Below are 25935 nucleotides of genomic sequence, written 5' to 3'. Positions count from 1 at the left end.
GCCTACAAGCACATGTGCACTACATCCAAGGAATGCCTCTGGTAATTACTGTTATATAGCTGCTCAAGCATGCATCGCCATGGCAACGGCATATTTAATAGGCTAAGATGGCACTAACCTGGGTAGATAGGAGAATAAGAGGGTTTACGTCCACATTACAAAGGTTTTACAGATTGCAATATAATTGAATGGTCCCAACTCAACACACCTCAGGTGGAAATCTAAAACACTGTACTATAATGACATTGCTTAGATCAATATAGGACACAGAAAGAAATGTTCACACATACTTTATGAATACCAATAACACACTTGTGGACTGATCTTTTTCTTAACTTTTAATAGACTGCCACACAATTGTGAGTTAAAATGTAGGCAATTTTATTGTCTACTTGCCTCTAATGACAAACCTGCTATCGCAAGATATCCCCATTTCTAGCAACACATCCATCAATATCAAGATCATTGGAACTTGTTCTCAGCAAGAAAGTTATTAGCTATCAAGCTGTCAGAGATGTGATTTAGAAGATTAGCACCTGTACAGTCTGTTCTTTTGGTGCATAGCAAGCTCTTAAGTTCTCCCAACCTGCATGACTTCCCGTCTGCCCAATCATCAATTACTGAATTTTACATGTACTGCTCATGGCAGCAGGCTTAGGGGATACAGAACACATACATCAAGGGATTTTGATGATCACATTCAGAAAGTGTTAAAAGCTGAAACATACAAAGATTTATTAGTGTCCAGGTTTATGTGCACTGATATAATTTAAACTTACCAGCTAAAATTTATAACCGAATAGGAATAAAGAGTTTATCTATGGGTACAAACGTGACCGAATTTGTTGGTACCCCTATGAAAAAAGAAAAACAATTTTAACCTGAATAAGTTGAAACCAATTGGCATCCCTCCTTGTTTATTCCTTAAACATTTGGTTTTGATTCAATAAAATATTCTAATACTTAAAATTAGGGATGCACCAATATCGATACTAGTATCGGTATTGGTGCCGATAGAGAGTATTTGGGTGAGTATTCATGCTCGCCCAAATGCTCCGATACCGGAACTTCCAGTCAGAGGGAAATCTCCCTCTGACTGGCAGTGCCGTGGGAGCATGGAGCTGGCTTCCTTTCCAATCTATAAGCCGGGAGGTGGGTTATGACCTGCCTCCTGGCTTCCTGATTGGCTAGGAAAGCCAGGCTGCCTAGGAACAACTGAAGCCGGCTTCCTAGCCAAACATGAAGCTGGGAGGTGGGTCATGACTTGCTGCCTGGCTTCCTGAGTGGCTGGGAAGCCGGCTTCACTTGTTGGTAGGCAACCTGGCTTCCCAACCAATCAGGAACCCAGGTGGCATGTTGGTCAGGAAGCCACGCTGCACAGCAATAAGTGAAGCTGGCTTCCTAGCCAATCAGGGAGGTGGGTCATGACATGCTGATTGTCTTAGAAGCCGGCTTCACTTGTTGCTAGGAAGCCTGGCTTCCTGACCAAACAGGATGTCGGACTGCCACTCATGACTCGCTGCCCGGCTTCTTAACTGATCCGCTGCCTGATTTCCTGATAATCGGTGTACTCTATAACGAAAAAACGGTATCAGTGCATCCTTAAAATTAATAAACATGGCAAGAACAAACATTATGGGACTTTTTTTGTTGCACAACCTTTAGAGGCAATCACTGCAAACAAATGATTTATGTAGCTCTTAATGAGACATTTGCACTTGCCAACAGGTAACTGTCTCAGGATTGAAGGATGCCGTCTCCAGACAGCATATTTGAGCATTTTCTATTAATGTTGAATAGGATCAGATCAGGGCTCATAGAAGTCCATTTCAGAATAGTCCAATATATTGTTTTTAGCTGTGTGTTTTGGGTCATTATTTAGGAGGACCCACAACCTGCAACAGAGATAGAACTTTTGACACTAAGCAGTACGTTTAACTCTAGAATTCCTTAATAATCTTAAGGTTTTTTTATGCCCTGCACAGATTCAAGGTACCCTGTGCCAGATGCAGCCACAAAATATAACTGAGACTCCTCCATGTTTCACAATAGCTACAGTATTATTTTCTTTGAAAGAGTAATTTTCCAAGTGAACACAGAGCTGGTGTGACTTGCCAAAATGCTCCAGTTTTGCCTCATCTGCCCCAAGCATTTAATTTCAGAAAACAGTTTTAAATATAAAATTGTCATCCAATTACTTATAATATGTTGTAGGGGTAACCAGAAATCTGTCCAGGTCATTTTAGAATAACTTTGTAGAATACGCAATAACCTCTTTTCACACTCTTTGCTTTACTCTAGGACATAAAATAATGTAGGTATTCATAGGACAATTGCTTTTAATTCCACCCCTTTTCAGGACAAATTAAATATTGTTTCAATGAGCTGTAAAGATACGAACAAATGTGTCCATTTATGTATATATCAGAACCCCTCAAAGAGCCTCTAAAATCTAAGTACAGGCAAAATCCTCCGTTACCTGCTGGTTTGTGACAGTAATGCAGGGCTTTCTTCAGTAAAGGGAAGCTGCTGTTTCTGGCCATAGCTCCAAAAATATAGCATACAATCAGTAAGGGAAGCCTGTTTACAGGTAAGTGCTGTTGGCATCGTATGCCTTACCTCGGTGACAGTAAAAGAGCTAAAGAGACATCAGTGCTATTACCATTTAGGACAAATCCCCCTGTGATAGTCCACTTCTCTGGCACATTATATTTACTCATCTATAATCTCTGATTGCCTTCCTGCTCCAATGGAGTGTGGCTTTTGGGTATGGAGGGGTATCTGACCCCCCTCTATTGAGCCTTAAGCAGCCAATTACCAATCTCCAACATTGTCATGTGGGGAGTCAGCGATAACATACATCTGAATAAGCTCCTACACTGCAGCATACAGAGAGTGGACTCCTGCAGTAGGCAGCTTGGATTGGTGAGCATACCTTGCTGGGGGAAGAAGGGCTTTCCAGACACACTGTCTATCTGCCCTTAATGCTGGATTTTACATATAGGGGTTATGTCTGCTGGACTTCACTTAAGTGCCCAGAATGTTTATATTAGTGACCCTATTGACCCCCCACATTCACAGCTCAATGTCGCCTGTAGTTAGTCGCTTGTACATCACCCTTTTTCCAGCGGATGTTGCGCGATTCGGCCCCAATAGACTCAATGGTGTCGTGGGAAATTGCGCATTACCGGCGATATCGCGCGACAGAACGGTCACTTTTTCACTGCAAAATGTAAGGAAAGAATGTCACACCAAAATTGCTGTTGATTGGTTACAGCCCAATGTAGCAGTGACGAAGTCCCGCCCACAAAATGCGCTATGTAGCGCGATAAAATGTGCATTGTCGCTCAATATAGTGCAATGTAGCTCAAAGCCGTTCAGCACGAAATCGCACGGAAAAACGTGCAATACCCATGTCACTCAGTGGGAATGGGGCCTAAGAGTACTGTGTATGCACCACGCTGTATGCATCAGGGAAAGATTGTGATTGATTTTCTGATGCTCTGATACATGGTGCTTAAATGTATCAACATTTGTGTAACTTTATATTTTTGGGTTTACTATAAAGCATCTCCACGTAACCCCCCACCCCAACTAACCCATACCCATGTCACCCCTCACATTGTGACATCAGGATATTGCCCTTGGAAGTCTTCTGGACCGTTTGAGGACCATGCTGTTGGACTTTTCTGAAAGTCAAAGGCCAAATCCACTTCACATGGGCATTGCAATAAAGGACTTACACACTACAGATAAGAAGACCTGGGACCCAGCCTGGTTTAGGTCAGTATTTGGGAATTTTAGGTACATCTTATATAAAAACTAATATAACGGTTTTATTATATCACTGCATTTTGATGCATGTTACCTAAAATGCATATATACTTGTTTGACCACCCTGTGCAAATTATTTTTTTTTCTTCCACTTTGGTACTGTTACCAGAATTAACTGCAAGCTTGAATTCTGTTTATCTTTCAGCTTTAGAACAAAAATTAGTTATGGCAGGAAACACTTAAAGTGTTTTTGTTATCTTAAAGAATATGTATGTCATGCATTGTATATACACCAATAACACAATAGGCTCCCAAATGATGCTCAGAGAAAAAAAATGCATACAGACTAAACTTCATATTAGATGGCAATGGCTGTTAACAAGCAAAAATACTATTCAGGGTGCCAGGAGATACATAGGCCATGCTAGTGCACATCAGGGTCACTTGTGTCCTGTTAGCAGCTGACCTCTATGGGGTACATGTATCTGTAATTCAAGCATCAGTCAAGAGAAGTTCCTACTTTTTTTTTTTTATTTAATTACCCCACACGTGAATGGATGTTTCAAATGATCACAGGTTCACTTCACCCCACTCCAATAAATCACCTTCACATAGTTACTTATACTTGCCCTAGGTTTAACATCAAAACACAGGGGGGAAATGTAATCATTAAGTATAAATAACAAATGCATAGATAGAAGAAAAAAATTCCATCAAAGAGCTTGTCAAACATGTTTAGAAAAACTGCAAATGTAATTTTCGTACAATTTGTTTTCTTTAAAACGGTGTTATTCCCAAACAAGCCAGTCAGAACCTCTTAAAAACACATTGCGTGCCAGGTACTAAGGAACTGAACACATCTGACTGACTCGGCTAGCTGTGCACTGAAAATAAACACATGCTTTGACAGATTTGTTTAACAATTATTTTTCCAACACCCACCTAAGATGTAATCATTTTGGATAGGGATGCACAGATACTTTTGAGTACCAGTGCCGATACTTGCCATTTTTACAAGAACTACCAGGGTTGTCGTGGTTGCAGCTGGGACCTAGCTCTGGCGCTCCACCACAATCCTGAAATCATTAGTCTGTATTGTTTTAGAAAAACTGTAACATGACAACAAAAATGTATCAGTACTCGTACTTGTAAGTACTTGGCAAGTACCAGTACTCGTACTCGCAAAACTGGTATCTGTGCATCCTTTTATTTATATTTATAAAAACAAAATCGTACATTAAAACAGAGATGTACAAATCCCAGGAGCTCCGTGTGCTCCTTACAAATCACAGCTGCCTCCTAATTTTTGAATGTTTCTCTAGTCTAGTCTTGGAGCTCAAAAGTATCGGTACATGTACTCGTACTTGTACCGAGTACTGTACTTGGTATCTGTGCAACCCTAATTTTGGAGATGGGTAATTTTGTGTTTGCACTTGGTATACAAATCTCACAGTATCAAAAGGGCATTTCTATTAAGCTGCAATCTATAGCTGGTCTGCTTACAAAGTAACCTGACTGGAGCCATTTTGTTCTGTACAGAAGGGTCCCAAAACCAAACATCCTTGTTCAGTAGCACTGCCTCACTTGATTCAACATTTTCTTCCTGTTTATTTTTCCATCATGACTGCAAACTTGCAAAGAAATTCGGATTACAGCGTTTAAAAAAAATGCTTGAACAATGTCATACATTAGCACAGCAAAATGTGTTTGACAGATCCACAAATAAAATCTTCTGTGTTCCTGTCTCAAACCGGGTAATGCAGGAAAGCAAATAAATTCATGTGCATGCCTTATGCCCAATCAATAAAACTACTTCATTTCAACAAGGCATGCCAAAGAGGCTGAACACCAATCATAATAAAATGATCAGGGACTCGTTCCATAAAATTCAAGCACGCCACCAGAACATGCACAATGACACGCCATGGACCACTGGCATGTCTCAGCTGGCTGCGCTGTGACCGGTGGCTCTCTAACCATCTTATTAAAATATCATCAGCAGGTCACTGCAGAGAACCTGGAATTGCAAGAATGACTGTCAAGGGAAGGAGGAAACCAGTCCATGCTTCGAATACAGCATGGACCTTTATATTTACACTGCAGACTGCCATCGTACAAAAGGTAACAGCAAAACGCATGCACATCTCCCATATTTATCTTTTTGCCGCTACTAAGAGCAGAGAAATCTTAATGACTATATAAATGTTCTATGCACTAATGGATGTGCAGTGCGTTTAAATTACCTCATTGCAGGCACGTTACAATGCTAACAGAACTAGGCTACCTGGCCATTAAAATACATTGGATGCACAAAGTTTTCCCTCTTCCAGATAAAATGCTGAATTGAGCTACTTCACCCTTCAAATACAAACATTAATAGCTTGTAATTGAATTCTTGTAAAATAATTAGGATAATTTAGGTGAAACAGAAGGATCCATGGGAATTATCTGCTTGCCTACTAGATGACAGAGATCTCTTAGGCAAATATATGGATCTTGAAAAGAACAAGAGGTCACAAGTTCACCATTTTCTAATCACAGCTGCATACAGCTATAATGAAATACCTTCCCAGCTACCATAAAACCATTGCTCTTGCGTTTCCTAAATATTTCATAAACAGCTTGAATGATGATGCAGATCTTAGCGTTTTTCCACCTACACACACAAAATTAAAACTTGTTTGCTTAGAAGTTGCCCACATTGACTTTTATGTACAAAACCTTGTAACACTAACAGGATATATAGCATTGCAGTGCAGTCAAAAGGTGTAACCGTTTCTGTGGAGATAATGTACCAACATAAAAATATCACTGGTAAAGAAAAAACATAAGAGCCCACAAGTAAAAGAAGAAAACAAATCAGCTACTGAAAAGGCACAGTAAAATATCACACAGACCAAACTGCAGGTAAGACAAGATGTCCGTGGTGCGACTGGCTTTCGAGGGACCCAAGCTTTGAATAGTCTATGCTCTTTGCTGCTTGACTATAAATTGGTAGGACAGGCATATTTGTAAGGCAAAAGCATGAGCCAGCGCATTTGAAAACGCAGAGTGTGCCAGAGACTGGAAGAGCAGAAGAAAAAGCACCATACCTTTAACCAGTCTCCGCAGGATTTGACAACGACATTTGAAAGAGACAGCTATCATTCTTCTTTGCTGCTTTCCAGCAGTAATGCACATACACAAGCCCTGCTCAGAGATGTTGCAGAAGCAGCAGCACAAGCATATGAATTCCTTGCGCGTAGAACAGAAAAAAAGGTAGTCCCAGTGGGGAGTGACACGGTTTGATTCCTCCTGGTGATGCGGAGATCAGCTCTGTGTCATCTAATGACACTGTATCAGTCACACAGCTCCACGCTGCCTCTCCAGCAAGGGACCTGCAGCACTAGATTAGCTGCCCAACAGTGATGATTCCTTTGTAGCTATAAGCATTGCAATGAGGAGGGAACAATGATGAACAGGATGGAGCTAGCTCCTTCTCCCTGGGTTACTCCTGGTCCTTACGCTCATTCATGCTCTGAATGCGAGCTGTGTACAGGGCCGTGCATCTAACATCTGCTGTAAAGCAGCATTTTCTCATCTTCATCCTGTCAATGGGATGTTCCTTTTCTGGAAGTGTTAACCCATGCAGTGCTGAAGGATAGCAGTATGTCTGATTAAGCATATCACTGGTAAATTAAGAGCAGTATTAAGCAAATAACTTACATCTAGCAGTGATAAATCTTAGTTTCACAATTCTTAGAGGAACTGTAAGAACAGGAAAGAATGGTGCAATCGCATAAAGCCAAGCAAATTATTACTTCTCCGTTTGGTAACAGAATGGAGACGCGTCACATTGTTCAGATTGCTTTTAAGAAGTTGCAAAATGAAGAAAAATTACTCATTCTTTATTAGATTTCAGTAACTCATATCATTGATAGTACAACAATAAATCATGCCAAGTTACCATATTAATTGCTTCTATACACATAAAAAAATAATCAGAACTCTGCAACCTTCAAGTGTGGATGACAAGAAAACAGTAATTATGTGTCAGACAAATAAAACTGCTATAAGTGGATGCATGTTTTACATTACCCTTTGCCTTACAGCCAATAGTTCTGAATAGTTAGATGGATGCACAGAAAAATGAAGTTTTATTGCAGCGCTTTCTTATACTATATCACCACTTCCTAGTTGTAATCCCCCCTTGCTGTTTCCCCAAAAAATGGCAACAAAAAAAAAGCGGCATTACGACTCACGGAATTATATAAATCTCCCAGTGAATCTTTTTAGTTATTACATCCATTGGAAAGGCAATTCATTTTAAACGCATAACTTCACCCACCTGTAACCTTGAGTCCCTACAAATTGCTTATCACCTTTACCCATAATATTGATTTATTACTCCTATTCCCTACGCATTGCACAGCCAATTTTTTTCCTGAAACATTTATTGAAACAGATTATATGGTTCAAGCAAAACTATGCAGACAAGTATAACTCAATATTCATTTCTGGCACAATTTTCTGTCACCAACGTAAAATGTTTGGGTCTATGAAAAAAATCAGGTTCCAAAAACAATTGTGAACTGATTGGGGGCAAGTAAAATTGGCCAAAATATGATAGTGGCAGATAATGTTCATGCTGCAACCTACTACCCAGATAGCAAGGATAACTTGCCACAAACTTGTGGCAGGGTTAAATTGTAATTATTGTTAGCTTGCTGCACATATTCCTGGCAAGTTGTAGACGTGCAGAACACTCGCAGTACAAGTTCTAGTTGACAATTTTTGAATTTGTAGCAAATTTGCTTGGCAAGTCTACAGCAGGAGTCCTGCAGGTCTTAGCAAGAGCTCTGCAAGCTCGCTGGTCTGGAGACTTGCAGTGCAGACTTGCTGTAATTGTGCAACAAAATTGTGAAGCTTGGCAAGTCTGCAATACTTTAGCAAGTCATTTTCAAACTTGCAGCTCAATTGCTTGCTATCTGGGTATCAGGGCTCCAATGAAAATTGAGAGCCGGCAATGATATACGATCAGTAAAGCACTGACAAATGGCCCCTCATGAGATGCATCACTAAGGGGGGTCAAAGCATGAAAATTATGAAATTGTTGGAGTTAGAAACTGCTTTAAAAACGGTTCCTGTTTCATATGAACATTTAAGAACAATTTCTGTCAAACAGTGGGCAGGCTTTTAGGGCATGTTCACCCCACTGTATTTTTTTGCCCAATAGGAGTTAAGGCAGCAGAATTGTTCTGCTGAGAAAAATAAATCAATGTATGCATGTAAAGTCTAACAGAGAGAGGTTGATGGTAGGTGGAGTTCTGTAATCGAGCAAACAGGGCTGGCATCACTCTTTAGGATTTAGTGCAGAAATGTCACTGTGTAGCCAGCCCCAGCTGGAAGTTGGGACTTCCTGTACTTGCAGCATTTTCAAATAGATAAACATAGGGAAATGTGCATGTATTGGAAAGATGTACTGAATGTTTTTTTTTGCCCTGACATACAACAATCCTTTCCCATAGTATCTCTGCCCGTATTCTTTTCTGTCTCCTTCCTCCATCGGTCTCATATAATACCTACCTCCTGCTAACATCCTTCCCCCATTCATATACCCTATGTTGGAAATGGAACGGCATATACTGATAATTTATATTTTGAGTTGTAGATGGCACTATAGTGCAATGTTAGTTTTCTATATGTATGCTTGTCTATGATACACATGAAGTTTTCCTATACAGATGCTCCTTGGGTTGCGATCAATCATGGAGTGCTACCTTTAGCGCTACAAGCAGAGTTTTCTCGTGAAAAATTTACTGCATGTCCCAGACCTAGAAGGAAGCCTTCTATCAGTGAAAATCCTTTCTAATAATCTAATAATGGTCTCACAGTTCAATTCCGAGGTGATGAATGTACAATCGGAAACTATAAGCAAATCCTTGCAAAAAGGAAAATTGGATGAACACCTGTACAGACTCATCACAAGAGACAAGCAAGTCAAGACAGCCACTCATAATCCACACAACAGATGTATCCACCTATGGCACAGACGACTAGGGCACCAAAACCCGGAAGCCATAAAAGGACATTATAAAGAGAGGCTTTTCAGAAAATATAACCGTTCTGCCCTGCCAAATTCTCATGACATGCAAATGCTGTATGTAAGCAAAGGTCACACATACCCCACTTCCACAGGCCACCCAAAGAAAGACCACCCACCCCATGGATCTCATTCATTGGTGCGGACCAATGAAAATTCCCACATTAGGCGGGAACAGATATCTACAGGCTTTCCTTGATGATTATTCCAGGTACACAACAACTTATCTGATGAGGTACAAGAATGAAACATCAGAAAAACTTCAAGAGTTTGTAGCCATGTCCAGCAACAAATTCCAACAGAAACCAAGAATTATAAGCACTGACAATGGAGGGGAATACATCAGTAAGGAAGTGGAATTCTATCTGAAGAAACAAAGTACAGTATACCAGAACACCACACCATACACTCCTGAACAAAATGGTGTAGCATAACAGAAAAATCGCACTCTTATAGTAATGGACAGATGCATATTGTCAGACGCCAACCTACCTAAGAATTACTGGGTGGAAGCAGTCATGACTGCAACGTACCTACAGGACATACTACCATCAAGAGCCAATCAAAGCACCCCATTTGAAATGTGGCATGGATCAAAACCTAGCCTAGGGCACATTAGAGTGTTTGGATGTAAAGCTTATGCTTATATTCCAGGAGAAGCGATTCAGATTGGAGAACACAGCCATTGAAGGCATTCTGGTGGGCTATAGCGAACAAAGTAAGGGATATAGAATCCTCCACCCAAAAGACTGACAATGTGACAAACTGCAACGTTTATTTAGAAGAGAACCCATCACCAGAAACAATGATCCCGGGAAGTTGGGAAATTAATCTGCCCAGTGAACCAGCAAAGGAAGCTGAGCAAAGTAAAGCCACACAGGAGTCAGAACAAAAGGTGGAATTCACAATGGATAAGTCAAATTCCATGGTAAATTCTGCTGAACAACCTGAAATTAGAAGTTCCACTGGGGGAACAAATGGAATACCACCCTGCAAGCTGTCATATACTGCTAAGACTCATAGCATACTCGAACCAACATTGTGGGAAGACATAGAAAAATTATCAAACCGCAAAGCCAATCAATAGAGAAAGACAGCAGAAGAAGAAATAAAATCACTCCAATAAAATAAAACATGGACACTAAAGAGCAAGCCATTATCGACATTCAATATTGCTCATCGGAAGAAATTACTGCGGATGTTCTCACCAATCCATTGCCAAAGGATCGTTACAGTTTCCTTCGAGAGACGCTAAATGTCACATAGCAAAGCATATGCTGTTTAGATGAAGTGTTGGAAATGCAACAGCATATACTGATAATTTGTCATTTTAACTGCAGATGGCGCTGTAGTGCAATGTTAGTTTTTTTATATGCATGTTTACCTATGATACACAGGAAGTTTCCTGCACAATGCTATATTCTGATGCAATGTCCTTCTAAACCAGACACCTCCCCCTCCCCCCCCCCCCAGTCTTCAATATGGTCACCTGACAAGCACTGCCCATCTTTCTCCATGACCAGAATTTTGAGGTCTCTAAACTGCATAAAATTGCACTTATGTTGTGAAGTATGAGCACCATTCCTTGCAGAATAACACTGTGATCCCAAGAGGTGTGATGAGTTCAGAAGAAGTGGGTGATTGAAGGGTTAGCGTGCTTCAATCTTGAAATGGTTGTGTGGTGACTGAGCGAAAAAGACAGAGAGCAGTACTGGAGGGTAGAGAGGGTGAGTAGTTCATTAAAAATGAATAGGTTGAAATTAAGCTTTAAATGCATTATAGTTTGTAAAACATTTTTACAGGTCAAAATTTCTTCTAAGATATTTGTTTTTCTTCTATTAACAAGGAAAGTTTCCAGTAAGTGGAATAAAATCTTACATATGTAAGATCAGAAATAACTGACATGTTTGAGATGATCAAAATTAATGTATTATCTAAACATTTCTAGTTGTGGAAAATATAAAGTTTATCTAGACTCAAGAATAAAAATTTACTATATTGCAGCTTACAGAAATAATTGTCCTCTACTTCACTATTTTCTTGTTCTGTTGTCTTATGTACATGGGCAATTGAACATGGGAATAAATGCATTAATATGCATTTAGAAAGCTTATCTAAATGCATATATGCATGTAATGATTTCTCAATGGGCTCATTTGCACGTTATGATCACTTGTGTTCAACAGCAGTCAAATTACCTGCATTTAGGGAAAATAGAAGTTAGAAGAGCTGAACAAAGGAGTGCCATTGTGAATGGAGCCTGAAGGCCTCAATCACACTGGCACGCCTGTGTTTGGCTTTTCTAATTGTAGGAGAAGTTATCTGCGAAGTGTAAACAACTTTTATGTTTCCTTGATCACTTTTCCTGTATTAAGATGTTCCCAATTTAAGGATGTGTTTAGATGCATTAAGCCATGTTTAGAGTTTCTAATCAGACACTGGATGCACAGAATTCTATTTTTTCTAACCCCAGCTAAACTGAATGCAGGTAAATGCAAAGTTTGAATGTTACCATTAAAATCAATTACCTGCATTTACTGTATATCCGTTTAGAAATGTGCTCTCAATGCATATAAACGCAGGTTTGACACGCCCAGTGTGAATGAGGCCTAACCAGCGCACTTCATTGCGCGCTGCATATATGGGGAAAAACAACATGAAAAAAATAAGAAAAGAATAAAAAGAAATGAAGAAAAAAAAAAAAGATAAGAAAATAACTCTAGAGCAGCAGTCATCCATGTGACATATGTTTCTTTTCGAATGACTGTCAGAAGGTTTAGCTATTGCAGTAATTTTCCAGGAAGCCCTGTTTTACACTTACCATGCACTATGGAACTCACACAGTAGTATGGACTAGTGATGCCAAGTACCTAGGCATTTACACAGGCAAGGAACATTCCAGGGGTAAAAGTGCTATAATGTGTCAGCAATTTCAACAAACCTAAGACGGTAGAATTGTAAGCTGCATGACATTGTAGTTCTCTGAAATGCTCAAAGCTACTCTGAACCACTTTATGCTTGAAGCAGCCTACCTCTAAAACAGCTTTGTGGAACATTATACCCAAGATCCCCAAAAACAATGAACAGCTTGACACTGCAGTTTGCAAATGTCCTCCTCTTTCCATATTGCAGTGCTTAAGTGACTGCAGCAGCTACAGCCAACACCAAAAGGAAAGTTGCCAAGTTGAATAGGCTGCCAACAATAAGAGAGGCCATGTCGCCAGAGACTATAGCAAGAGATGTAAAGAACTTGGAGCTAACAAGACGCTGACACCAACAACTTAAATTGTATCTACTGTAAAGCCAAAACTTTTTTTTGGTTTTGGATAGAGTGGGGGAGGGGTTCGAATCGCGGTCAAGTGACACTTGTTCCAGTGAAAACAGTCTACAATGAAACTTGCCCTCACTTTGGAGAAATTTCCTCTTACTTCCATTTGCATCTCTAGGACAGGATGTGAAGATATCTTCCACCCCAACCCCACCCAACGAACAGGAAACAAGCAGCAATACAATTATTGACAGGAGTTTTAATACTCCCTTCTCAATCGAAAAGTAAAAAGAAATGTTTTGGGTAGACATACACTTTAATAGAACTGATTGCTTCCAACTCTGCTACCTTGCAGTATCACGAGTTGCCTTAAAGTATATCTAGAGCCAGCATATGTAAAGCCAACACCTTCTTTACTTTTCAGAGTAGCGAATAGTTCCAACCCCATGTCGGCTTTTTGTTTATCGTCTGCTCACCACTCACCCAAAACAAATACAAATTTTGCTTTATATATATTTTCAAAACACTGTTGAAGATCAGGTATACTGGGTACCTGAAAAAGATGGCAGCAAATCTTGCCTACACAGGTGAATCTCAATTTGGTGTAACTTGTGTTTTCACTTCTCCGAGTCCTTTGTATTCTTTGGCCCTTTAAGGGCAGCCACAAAACAAGCAAGCATTTCCTTGTAGAAAGTCATCATAAAATCACATGGAGATTGTGTATCGCATAGCTTATTATTTTCTATGGAAGCAATTAATCATGTACAGTATGAGCAATGCAAATCAATTGTGGCCTCACACAATCATAGGCGATCAGAGATAGGAGTTGTGCAATCTGTGGAACGCTTGTGTAGCACTTTTAATTACAGTGAATCTGCCAAAAGAAAAGTGATGAATTGCAGGAGATTTTAGTAGCCATTTAGACCTAGTCTTAGCCTCTTGCATTCTGACATGCACAGGGCTTTTGCAGCCACAGATACGTTTTAAGTATCTGCAATCATTTTATTGCTAATGGGCTGCTATACTGGAGTTTGAATCCCTGTAACGCCTTACAAATTGCTAATTACAAGAATGTAGTAGTGGAATACAGTATGTAATAATGCACTTGTCTACACTTTCTATCCTTTCAAATACAATATACTGTACAGTTGTGAACTCTGTATATATGCAATAATGTGTCCATATTAATGCTAGGTAACAGCAATATGGTCTGCATCTGCTTCATTACTGATGAGCTTTACAAGGAAAGATAATGTTGTCAATCTGATATATGAATGTATTTCTTTTTTACTACATTGCCTTTTAAACTCTTTCCTCCCTTATGCTCCAGTTTATCTCTGCAGTGCTTTTTACAGTCAAGGAAGCAAAATGAAGGAGAGGGAAATAAAAGTTCATCATTGGTAAATGTACTCCTGTGACCCAAAAGAGAACTGAAGCCAAAAAAAGGTTTAGCTATAGTTTTTTTAAGCCCCAACCAACCATGATGTCAAAAACAAAACTCAAAATAACTGAAAAAAACATGCCCACTTTTTCAATAGTCATTCAGTTTAGAGCCTTCAAAGTGGGACTGTTTGGGAAGGATGAAAAATAACACGGTAAAGTATGCGAACAATTAGCTTTCTAACACACAGCTTTCTGTATAGTAAAGACAACAGGCTCTACTGCTAGGTAACTCATATCCTATAAACTGGAGTGTTTGATAAATATCTATCTAGGAGAACAGTTAAGGACAGCTGTTTTGTGTGTGCTCCCATTCAGCACTGCATGTTGAAAGTGCCTGACTCTAGGAAGTGGTTTTAGAACTAAGAAGGCTTATCATGTAAAGGGATGTGCCCAACCCACAAATAGCATTGCTTCCAGGAATCAAGAAATGGAAGCCCTCAGCAATTGACAGGAATCTTGGTTTTGACAGTTAAAAGTGGTACTGAGAGGATCCTTCAAGTAGTTTCTTCTAGGGAGAGTTAACCTCACCTTCTAAACAACTATAAGAAATAGGGAAACAACTGGCACAAGAAAGCAGCAACACCTCAGATGTTGTAACCTTTCCTCACTCTACTAAAATGTATTTTTGTCTGTGGCCATCATCTGAGAGATTTCCCATCACTTCCTGCCACAACAGAAAGACTGGAGTTGAGCTTTAATGCCACTTAAAGATGTAGAAGTCAAATTTAAAAAAATGCTAATCAACAAATGTACAGAGATCAACTAGTAGGAGATCATGGAACTCCAACAAATCACTTACAGGCATTTGCAAAGCTGTGTCAATAAATCACAGCGAAAAGCCTTGTTCAGATTGCCAGACAAAACAGGCTGTGGATCCAAGTTATTACAAAAATAAAAAGCAGGCATTCAGGAGGCATCAGTATTGCCTCCTCAAAGCTTGGAATCCGACCCTCTACTGCCCTCTGAAAAGCAATCTACAGTGGATCACTTTTCAGTGGGGTGGTAAAGTGTGCCACCCATGTAAATGAGACCTAAATGGACAGCAGTAATTATTTTCTATAATTAGATCTGGTAAACATAATATGATGACCCGCGAGTAGGAGTAAGGTCACATGGCAGCATTTCCTGCCAGTGATTATTGTTACATCAGTGTGAAAATTCCTCAATAAAATTATATTCCAAGTATGGTAAAATGATCTGCACCTGTCAGACATGCACCTGCTTTGGAAGAAGATCTTATTGTTTGACAGAAGAGCAGGCATGAAGCATTTATATGGCTATACTATAAACACACAATAAAGCAATAACTGCATGTGCAAATTAGGTTGCCCTATGTACATACAGAATGTATTAAAGCTGTAGAAATAAGTAATTTAGGCTGGCCACAGATATTGTCTCAAGAACAATGGGTGAGGAGATATCTACCATTTTTTTAAAATCAATTGTCAGGAATCACCACCAGAAGATGATCCGACATGTTAGAAAATCTTCTAGCCAGTAATAAGCATGTTCAACTGGCAGAAGCACTCATCACCACCAATGCGGTCAGAAAGTTTAGCATGAGTTGTAGTCATCAGCCTGTATATGCTTCTCCCCCCCCAACACATTAAAATGTGATCTGATAATTACATAAATACTCTGCACTAAATGCAACTGGCTCCCACTTTTACAGATATTGCTGACTCCTTCATTTTGAAAACTATAGTACCAGCCAATAGCTTTTTTTTTTTTAACACTGTGAGCCAACATTATGAATTTTGCTGACACCAAGTCTTGGCTTTATAATTGTTCTGATACAAAAGGCATTATATCTTCAACTACCAAGGTAGTTAGGCACTTTATTCCACATTTGACATGTGCCTGTTCACAGCAACTGAGATTTAGAGATTGGCTTTTTAAACAGTGCATGCACAAATAAAAAAATTGAACTTGCTGCTATAAGAATCGCTTATGCTAAGACCCCAAAGCTCTTTTCTTTTATGTGTATCTGGGGCTTGGGAAGAATTTAGGAGGATATAGGGATATGTATGATGTGAAAAAGTATCAGGTTTACAACAAACTAATTTTCAAAAATGTTCTTACTTATTCAGATAAATACTGATTAGAAATATTGCATGATTATTTCCAGCCAACATGTGAAGCATTAGGCGACTTTTCACATATTTACCTGAATATTTTTAGCTGCTCTGCTGAAAGAAGCCCATTTGCAAACATTAATCATACTCAACATTACGCACAGGTGAAAGTGTCAAAGAAATTATTCTTGTTTGTTCAGATGGGGATGTAGCTGTGCTCTTTCCTTAGAAAACCGATATTGCTCATGGACCGAGCGCCTGACAGTATGAGGAGAGAGGAGGGGACCCGGCGACATACCTTATCCCGTACCCTCCTCTCTCTGCCGGCGACCATCACCAAGATGGCCACCGCCAGGTATCAGAAGATCGCCGCACGCGCTCAGTGATGTCTCTGCGAGTGGGCGGGGTGACACCCGTTAACTGGCTGTCACCCAGCCTCGGGACGCCCCTGCTTCCAGTATCAGGAAGGCGGGCAGCGTGTAATGACTCGCTGCCCGGCTTCCTGATTGGTTGGGAAGATGGCCAATCAGGAAGTCGGGCACCGTGTAATGACACGGCGCCAGGCTCCCTGATTGGGCAGAAGGCCGGCTGCATCCTTTCTCGTCACCTATTATTATTATACAGGATTTATATAGCGCTAACAGTTTGTGCAGCGCTTTACAATATAAGGAAGACATTACAGTTACAATACAATACAAGATGGTAAGGAGGGCCCTGCCCCTGAGGGCTTACAATCTGAAAGAGGGGGGGAAATGATACATAAGGAGGGAGCTGTGTCTGGATGAATTATTTGAGAATGTAAAGGTTCAGTGGTTAGGTCGAGGTGGGATAGGCTTCCCTGAAGAGATGAGTCTTTAGGGAATGCCTAAAGGTAGTCAAGGTGGGAGATAGACGGACAGGTTGGGGTAAAGAGTTCCAGAGGATGGGAGAGACTCTAGAGAAGTCCTGGAGGCATGTATGGGAGGAGTGGACAAGGGAGCTAGAAAGCAGGAGGTCAATGGATGAGCGGAGGGGACGGTTAGGGTAATACTTTGAAACAAGGTCTGAGATATATCCGGGGGCAGAGTTGTGGATGGCTTTATACGTGACTGTTAATATTTTGAATTTTATCCTCTCGGCGAGTGGAAGCCAGTGTAGGGACAGGAAGGGACGTAGGGACAGGAAGGGACCTAGTGACAGGAAGCATGGAGACGGCTTCACTGCTAATCCTGAAGCCTGGTGGCGAGTCTTTACATTCTGCCTGGCTAATCAGGAAGCCAGGTAGCGAGTCATTACACGCTGCCTGGCTTCTTTAATGGGACTTCCGGTATTGGTATTCGATAACCGAAAAACCGGTATGGGAGCATCCCTAAAAACCACTATACGCTCCCTTTAAGCTAAAATTCTTACACAATATAATATGTTATTTCACCTTTTCAACAATACAAATCACTATGGGCATCTAGCAATGAAAACTCTGTATAAACTCTCTTGCATAATGTTCTAAAACACACTACAATCTAGTGAATTCCCAATAAAGTATTCCCACCATCTAATCTACAAAGCTAATTTTATGTTTGGGGACCAAACACAGCAGCTATATACGAAGACGTAGGATGCAGCACATGTTGCAATGCTAGGTTAAGACTAATTAAAACATATTTTGCGGGAGAAATTTGAAGCTAATAAAAAGTTAATCAGCTAAGCACTGCATGAAAGAAGTACATTGACCACATTACACAAATTTTGTAAATATTGGATAATGCTTTTTTCCAAAGCAAATAAAATATGTGGAATAAAAAAGTATAGCACACAAGAGTAGCATCTACTTAGCCACAAACACATTCACATCCATAGTGCAGCACTAAATACATTTTCAGCAATTAATCCCCATTAATGAGTTAAAGTGAATATTCTCGGACCTTAATTTATTCACTAATAACTTGCCAAACAGCATTTTCTGAGACGATGATATCTGCTTGCCTCAAGAGGCAAACTCATCAAAATGATTGCAGAGTCTGAACACCAACAGGCATGTGTTCGCAATCTCGAAATGCTTTGCCTCTGCCAGCACTAGAAAACATTTACTAAGACACCTTCGGATAAAAGATGTCACTTTCTGATGAAGCAATAAACCTAAAAACACAAGTTTGCTTACATAAAAGGACTGCTGATAAGAAAAACAGAGATATGCAGAAGAAATAAAAAGTCAATAGCAGAACTATGCACTGACTAAATTTACATTATTATAATCCTTACTTTCAGCAAGAAAGCAAAGCAAAAACAAAGTCAACAACTCACCTTGTTTTGTTAGTTCTTCTTTTCCCCAATGCTGACCAAGCGACTACATTCCCAAAGCACTGATCACACCATTTGATGAAGAGGCTTGGTAAAGTAATCTTTGGAGAGTGACAGCTGACAGGTTTGGCTGAACACTAACTGGACAAGTGATCATGTGACCATCAACGAAAGCGTAAAGGCAGAATCATGGAAAAAAAGGAGTTTCTCACCTTGTACTTTTTCTTGTAATACCTGATGGTGAGGATTATAGTAACAGAAAGTTTTCAGACACCATACATTATTTTAAAGTGCTGACCAATGAGAAAAACTTCTTGCCAAGACCAATGAGTGCTCATAATTTGTGAGCGAAACTCAAAATCCATAGCGCAGGCCTGCGCTATGGATCGCTATGGGGTACAGATGTTCCCCGTACTGGTGGAGGGGAAAGACCATTCACCAAAAGATAAGTATAGCAAGGGGGGAGGGAATGGGCCAGATTTGAGCAGGTACTTCCATTTCCCCAAATTTACTTGGGAACACAAACTCATCACTTAAAGTGCAACTGCAGCCAAATAATATTATTTTACAAAATGAAGCGTTAAAGCATCTGTCAGGTATTTTGTTCTGTGGCCCGTTTTCTTCCTACATCTTGTCCTGGTGACAGTTTTGTCACTGAGGCAGACAGTATGGGGAAATTGCTCTACCAGGGATACAACAAACAGATGTTTCAGTCAATTTTCTAGACAGAGCAGACCACCTGTCAACAAAACCATTAAAAAATATGGTATTCAGTCTTCTCCTAGCTATTAAAGGCGATTATTATATAAAATAATAATAGAGTTAGATATCACATTCTATTAAAGTGCTATAACAATGGTGTTACAGATTTCCACTGAAGGATATTTTAGAGCTGCTTCTAGGGCAAGGGAGCTGAAATTAGGATTCCAACACATGCAGGGTAACAATGGCTGTAGTCAAATTTGAGAACCTGACTACACAGCATAAAAATGCTAAAGTAAAGGTAAATAACAATCAGAAAACACATCATCAACTACCATAGTAATTACTGCTGAGTCCACAGCTCTCCATTTTACTTTGCTTGAAAGGTGTTTACACTTTCATTTAAAATGACAAACCCCTTATATAGACAGAAAACAGGCAGATTGTGTGCATTTGGTGCAGGCAGAATGAAAATGCCAGAGAATCTTGCTCAGGCAGAGGTGGGCCAGTGCATTTGTTGGTGCCACTAGGCTTTCTGCATCAACTGCATGCCAAGTAAAATGTACAGTCATGGCCAAAAATATTGGTACCCCTGCCAATATGTACAGTCATGACCAAAAATATTTCTGTCAGATAATGCACCACTTCACGCAGATAATTGTTGCAATTACAAATGTTTAGGCATTTTCATGTTTATTTCTTTTGTTTGTATTGGCATGACACAAAAAAGGAGAAAATAAAAAGCTAAATCTGACACATTCCCCACAAAACTCCAAAAATGGACTAGACAAAATTATTGGCACATTCTCCAAATTGCAAGAAATAATTGCATTCCAAGTTTTTGTGGAAAAACATGGACAATCTCAAGGTTACAAGTCCATCTCCAGAGATCCTAATGTTCCTGTGGCCACTGTGCGCAACATTGTCAAGAAGTTTACAACCTTTGGCACTGTAGCTAATCGCACTGGACGAAAGAGAACAATTGATCAAAGATTGCACGGAAGGATTGTTCGAATGGTGGATAAAGACCCTTGATCAAACTTCCAGACAAATTCAAGCTGACCTTCAGGCACAAGGTACGCACTATACGTCACCATCTGAATGAAAAAGGACGCTATGCTAGGAGACCCAGGAGGACCCCACTGCTGACACAGAAACATAAAAAAGCCAGATTGGAGTTTGCCAAAACCTACCTAAGGAAACCAAAATCTTTTTGGGAGAATGTGCTGTGGACAGACGAAGCAAAATTACAGCTTTTTGGTAAAGCCCATAATTCTACTGTTTTCAAAAAAAGAAATAAGGCCTTAAAAAAAAAAATACAGTCCCTACAGTCAAACATGGTGGAGGCTCACTGATGTTTTGGGGTTGCTTTGCTACTTCAGGCACTGGATGTCTTGACTGTGTGCATGGCATTATGAAATCTGAAGACTACCAAAGAATTCTAGGGTGCAGTGTAGGGCCCAGTGTCAGAAAGTTGGGTTTCCGTCAGAGGTCATGGGACAATGACCCAAACAGCTTACTTACAACAGGACAATGACCCAAAGCACAAGTCAAAAAGCACCCAGAAATGGTTTCAGACAAAGCGCTGGAGAGTACTGGACTGGCCAGCAATGAGTCCAGATCCAAATCCCATAGAGCACCCGTGGAGAGATCTCAAAACAGCAGCGAGGAAAAGGAACCCTTCCAATCTGAGAGACATGGAGCAGTTGGCGAAAGAAGAGTGGTCCAAAATTCCAGTAGAGAGGTGTAAGAAACTCACTGATGGAAAAAATAACTGAAATTATTGCTTTCTGTAACCAAGGGCTGTGCTACAAAACATTGAGGGCAGTGGCGTAGCTCGGGCACCGAGGCGAACTGGCCATCCGGCTGCGGCCGCCAGGCGCGGACTGACCCTTCGGTCACTGCCCGAGGGCGGCCGTCATTAATTCCCCCACGCTCAGGGCGATAACAGCCGCCAGAGAGCCCCTCTTCATTTTCGGAAGGTGAGGGGAGGACAGCGATCTGCGCCCGCCCTTACAACTTACTGAGGAGGCAGATGAGCGAACGGAGCCCTGAGGGAGCCACCGGTGAATCCTATCCACAGGCTTAGCAGAGAGCCAAGGCCCTATGGACGGCACATCCCCAAGGAGGAGGCTGTCCTGTGCCCAAGAGAAGGATAAGGCGAAGACACCTGGGAGGAGTCTGTAACAGTTCTGCACCCCCCCTCTCCCTCCTTGTACACAGACTGTCTGTGTACACGGAGGGTGCAGAACTTTATCATGCCTGTACGCACTACACCATCAGGGCAAAGGGAAAACAAATAATTGTAAATTAATTAATGTAAATATATATATTTAATGATATATATACACTGAGTGGAAAGATTATTAAGACCACCTGACGTTTGTAGGCAAATTAGCTATAATTTCGCGCTGAAGTTGCTAGAGGGCCAGACCATTATAAATAGGGAAGCAGGTTGTTTACCACGACAGTAGAAGAGATTTTTTTCTGAAGATATGGGTTAACAACGTGATTCAACAGCCTTTGAACGTGAGATGATTGTTGGCGCTCGGAGCCATGGAGCGAGTATCAGCAAAACAGCAGAATTTGTTAAATGTTCAAGAGCAGCTGTTGTTAAAGTGTTTAAAGACTGGACTATCTAGTATTTCTAACCTCAAACGACACGTGAACTGGACAATGTCACATGAGAAACTGACAGCACAAGTGGAAAACACCATGCAGAAGTACGAAAAAATATGGTCCCCCTGGACCGAGAGATTCATGCCCTCTAGCATAGATCGCCGCCTTCTTACCTTGTGAGGGGAGACCCCCTATCTATCTCATAGTCTTTGACCACCCTCCATCCACAGCCAGATTATCCCTACCCCTTCCTTTTTTTCTTTTTCCACCCATCTTTTCCCTCACCGCTTGACGCTCCCTTCACTCCCTCATACCACCATTCATAATACTGTTGACGAATAAGTCTGATCCTGGAATACCTGCTCTAACTATCAAGACTGAACACCTAATTCCCTTTTTAACTATACTATCCATCACCATCACCATTATGCCCTACTTAGCATAACCCAGATTCTCGTAAGAGGACATACCCACCAAACACACATCCCCGGTATCATTGAGAAGTGCACAGTCTGACGCTTACCTTGTCTATTTGATACTCTGCCGTGGTAAAAGTTTCTATATTCCAGGACCAGATCCATGTATGTAATATTGTAAACCATAGTGATGTACTATGCATATGACATATTTTACCTCGTCACCACTGTATTACTTGCATCAATAAAAAATTTCTACTCGAAAAAAAAAAGGCATAATAAAGATGAAGGGGGCGTTGCCTCTGAAACATGTAAACCCGTGCAATCCTAGGGGGCAGAAGACTCTGGTTTAACATCAATACTCCAACTCGTCTTTGTTCGTGATTTCGTTTACCCATCCCTGTTACATGCCTGTGTTCTACAGTTGTTTGTAAGTACAGCCCTAGCTGTGTGCCTTCTTTTTATTAAATACTGTTTTACACTAGAAAAAAAAAAGACTGGACTATCAGCTGAAAATCTGGGTCTAAACGTGCGAATTGTGGCCGCCAGCGACTAATCAATGTTAGGGCAGAACGGAGAGTGGCAAGACTGGTACAAGACAACAGAAGGGCAACAGTACAGTGTCAGATTCCTCGCATCACCTTTCAACATCTCGTGGAGTCACGAGGCGGCCCAACGAAGAACTGATGGGGTGGTCATAATAATCTGGCCACTCTGTGTATATGCATGTAATTAAATAATATAAATTCATCCCAAGCTGGGCTAATCATTGAAAATTTTGTTCATAAAATAAATTGGTTTAGTAGTATAATATAAATTATTTTTTTCTGTTTATTGTTGGAGGGTGTTAAAAATAATAAATATAAATAAAAAATGCTGTGGAAGGGAATACAATAAATTGGTTTAGTAGTAATAATTAATATGATTTAATTTTTCTGGGTATGTAAATAATTATAATTTTTTAAATAATATAACATTTTATTTTAAACACCTTTTTAGGGCCCAGTCACATCAATTTCGGTGCGTTCCAGAGCAGTAGCTGCTGGAACGCACAGCAATTGCACACTAAACTTTGTTCTGGGGCGGGAGGGGGCGCGACATTGAAGCCAATGGCACTGCATCAACGTCCCCCGCCCGCAGTGCGATTGGATTCGTGGCAAAACATTGCCTCCGTTCCGTTATGAACACAAAAAGATAGAGCATGCAGCATTTTTTTGCATTTACTCTGGACTGGAACGCAGGCAATGTTTGGCCACAAATCCGATCGAAATGCGGGCGGGGGACGTGGCTGCAGTGCCATTGGCTTCAATGCACCACCACGCCCCCTCCCGCCCCAGTACGAAGTTTAGCGTGCAATCGCTGTGCGTTCCAGCAGCTACCTCTCTGGAGCGCACCACAATTTGTGTACACGGGGCCGTTAATATGCATTGTATTGCTGTGGAGCTCTGCTAGTGCCCAGAGTCCAATCAGTATTAAAGACAGGCCTGGCCCAGGGAAAGGGTCAGATGTAGGGACGCTCTGTATGCAGCTTCTGACAGCATGGGAGACGGGAAGCGGCGCTTGTCGGTGGATCCAGGGATCAGGTGAGTATTTATTTAAAAAAAAAGGTTTATTTTATGTTCCCTGCGACAGTTTGGGGGACATAATTTGTCCGGGGATGGTCTCCTCAATCTGGGGACTGTCCCCCAAAATAAGAGATGAATGATCACCCTACACAGGGATCCCTCACTATCTACCAAGGAGCCTCCACTGGCCAACAGGGATCCCCACTGGCCACGGTGGAGCCCCCTCTACTCACCTGGGAGCTACCACAGAGTCCCCACGAATTATCAGGGAGCCCCCACTGGCCACCACAGATCCCGCACTGACCAGCAGAGAATCCACATTGGCCACCCGAGAGCCTAATCAGGGAGCTGTCTCTGCTGCACCCACATGCACCCGTAAAACTTTCTGGACCCCTGGTGAGAGCCCGCAAAACCTCCTGAGAGCCTGCACAACCCTCCTGAGACCCGGGAGACATCAGGTGGCGAACCCAGAGCAACATAGAGTATGTAGCTTCATAATATTCTGCATTGCTGTAAAATGTATTGCTGGGATTTGTAGTACTCTATGGCTGGAGCCATTCTGCATTGCTGTATAATGTATTGAATGTATTGTGTATTGTAGGGATGTCCCGATGCCACTTTCAGGCCCAAGTACAAGTACTTCCCCTAATGTACTTGCCGATACCAATTACCGATACTTTTTCTTAAAGGGAGTGGTGATTTTAAATGATCCATAGTACAACTACATGTTCTGTACTATGGATCATGATTTAACCTATTCATGTTAGCAGCGGAGAATTGTAACTCTATTGCTGGAGTGTAGTGGAGGTGTGTGCTGTATATATGTACTACATATACATTACACATGTTCAGTACACTATAGCAATAGATTTAGAGCCAGCCCCGTCCCAGCTTCCCTCACGCACAGTTTCACTCCAATCCCTGTTGCCTCACGTGGTGCCTGTCGTAGTTGGCGATGGGCAGGATCGCTGCATCGCATCTCAGATTGTGGGAGGCGCTCGCAATTCTGCCTTGCTAACATGAATGGGTTAAATCATGATCCGCAGTACATATACTGTACACAACACGTACACTGCAGTAATAGAGTTACAATTATCCCCTGCTAACATGCATAGGTTAAATCATGATCCATAGTACATAATAGTACATAACATGTAGTTGTACTATGGATCATTTAACCCATTCATGTTAGCAGGGGATCATTGTAAATCCATTGCTGCAATGTACGGGACATTTGTGCTGTATAGGTACAGTAAATATATAGAATGCACTGCAGCAATAGATATACAATTCTGCACTGCTAACATGAATGGGTTAAATGATCTGTACTACAGTACATATGGATCATTTAACCCATTCATATTAGCAGGGGATAATTGTAAATCTATTGTTGCAGTGCATTCTATATGTAGTATAAAGTACATGTATATATAGAGGGCCTGCAACAATACATTTACAATTATCCTCAGCTAACAACAATGGATTAAATGATCCCTAGTACAGGGCTACATACAGATCATTTGTATGTATTGTCTGCATTTTGCAGCATATAGAGTATATACTGCTAATACAGTGAGTGAGTGCCCTCACTCACTGTGCCGTAGCAGCGACGAGTCAGCGCTGGTCCGGTGGGAGGAGCTCCAGGTGGGGTTCTAATTTAGCTGGCTCAGAGGTGCCGGCCAGCTAAATTAGAATCCCACCTGTAGCTCCTCTC

The 25935-nt window shown here is 41.0% G+C and overlaps 1 protein-coding gene across 4 annotated transcripts in view; it reads right to left on the bottom strand.

Annotated features, from left to right (window-relative positions):
• GRIP1 (glutamate receptor interacting protein 1) overlaps window positions 1-25935 on the bottom strand; it is a 419799-nt gene that overhangs the window by 195735 nt on the left and 198129 nt on the right. For 3 of the 4 annotated variants that reach the window (XM_018576365.1, XM_018576368.1, XM_018576369.1), the window contains exon 1: window positions 6867-7322. The exons of the other annotated variant lie outside the window; for it this stretch is intronic. In XM_018576365.1, coding sequence (XP_018431867.1) covers window positions 6867-6954 — 88 coding nt within the window. In that variant the 5' untranslated portion in view covers window positions 6955-7322. Of the gene's footprint in view, window positions 1-6866; window positions 7323-25935 lie in introns of those variants that run through there. 4 annotated transcript variants of the gene reach the window in all.

Source organism: Nanorana parkeri, unplaced genomic scaffold, assembly GCF_000935625.1.
Source record: "Nanorana parkeri isolate BGI_ZX_2015 unplaced genomic scaffold, ASM93562v1 scaffold65, whole genome shotgun sequence".
NCBI classification, from domain to species: Eukaryota; Metazoa; Chordata; class Amphibia; order Anura; family Dicroglossidae; genus Nanorana; species Nanorana parkeri.
This window is presented reverse-complemented; position numbering and strand designations above follow the sequence as displayed.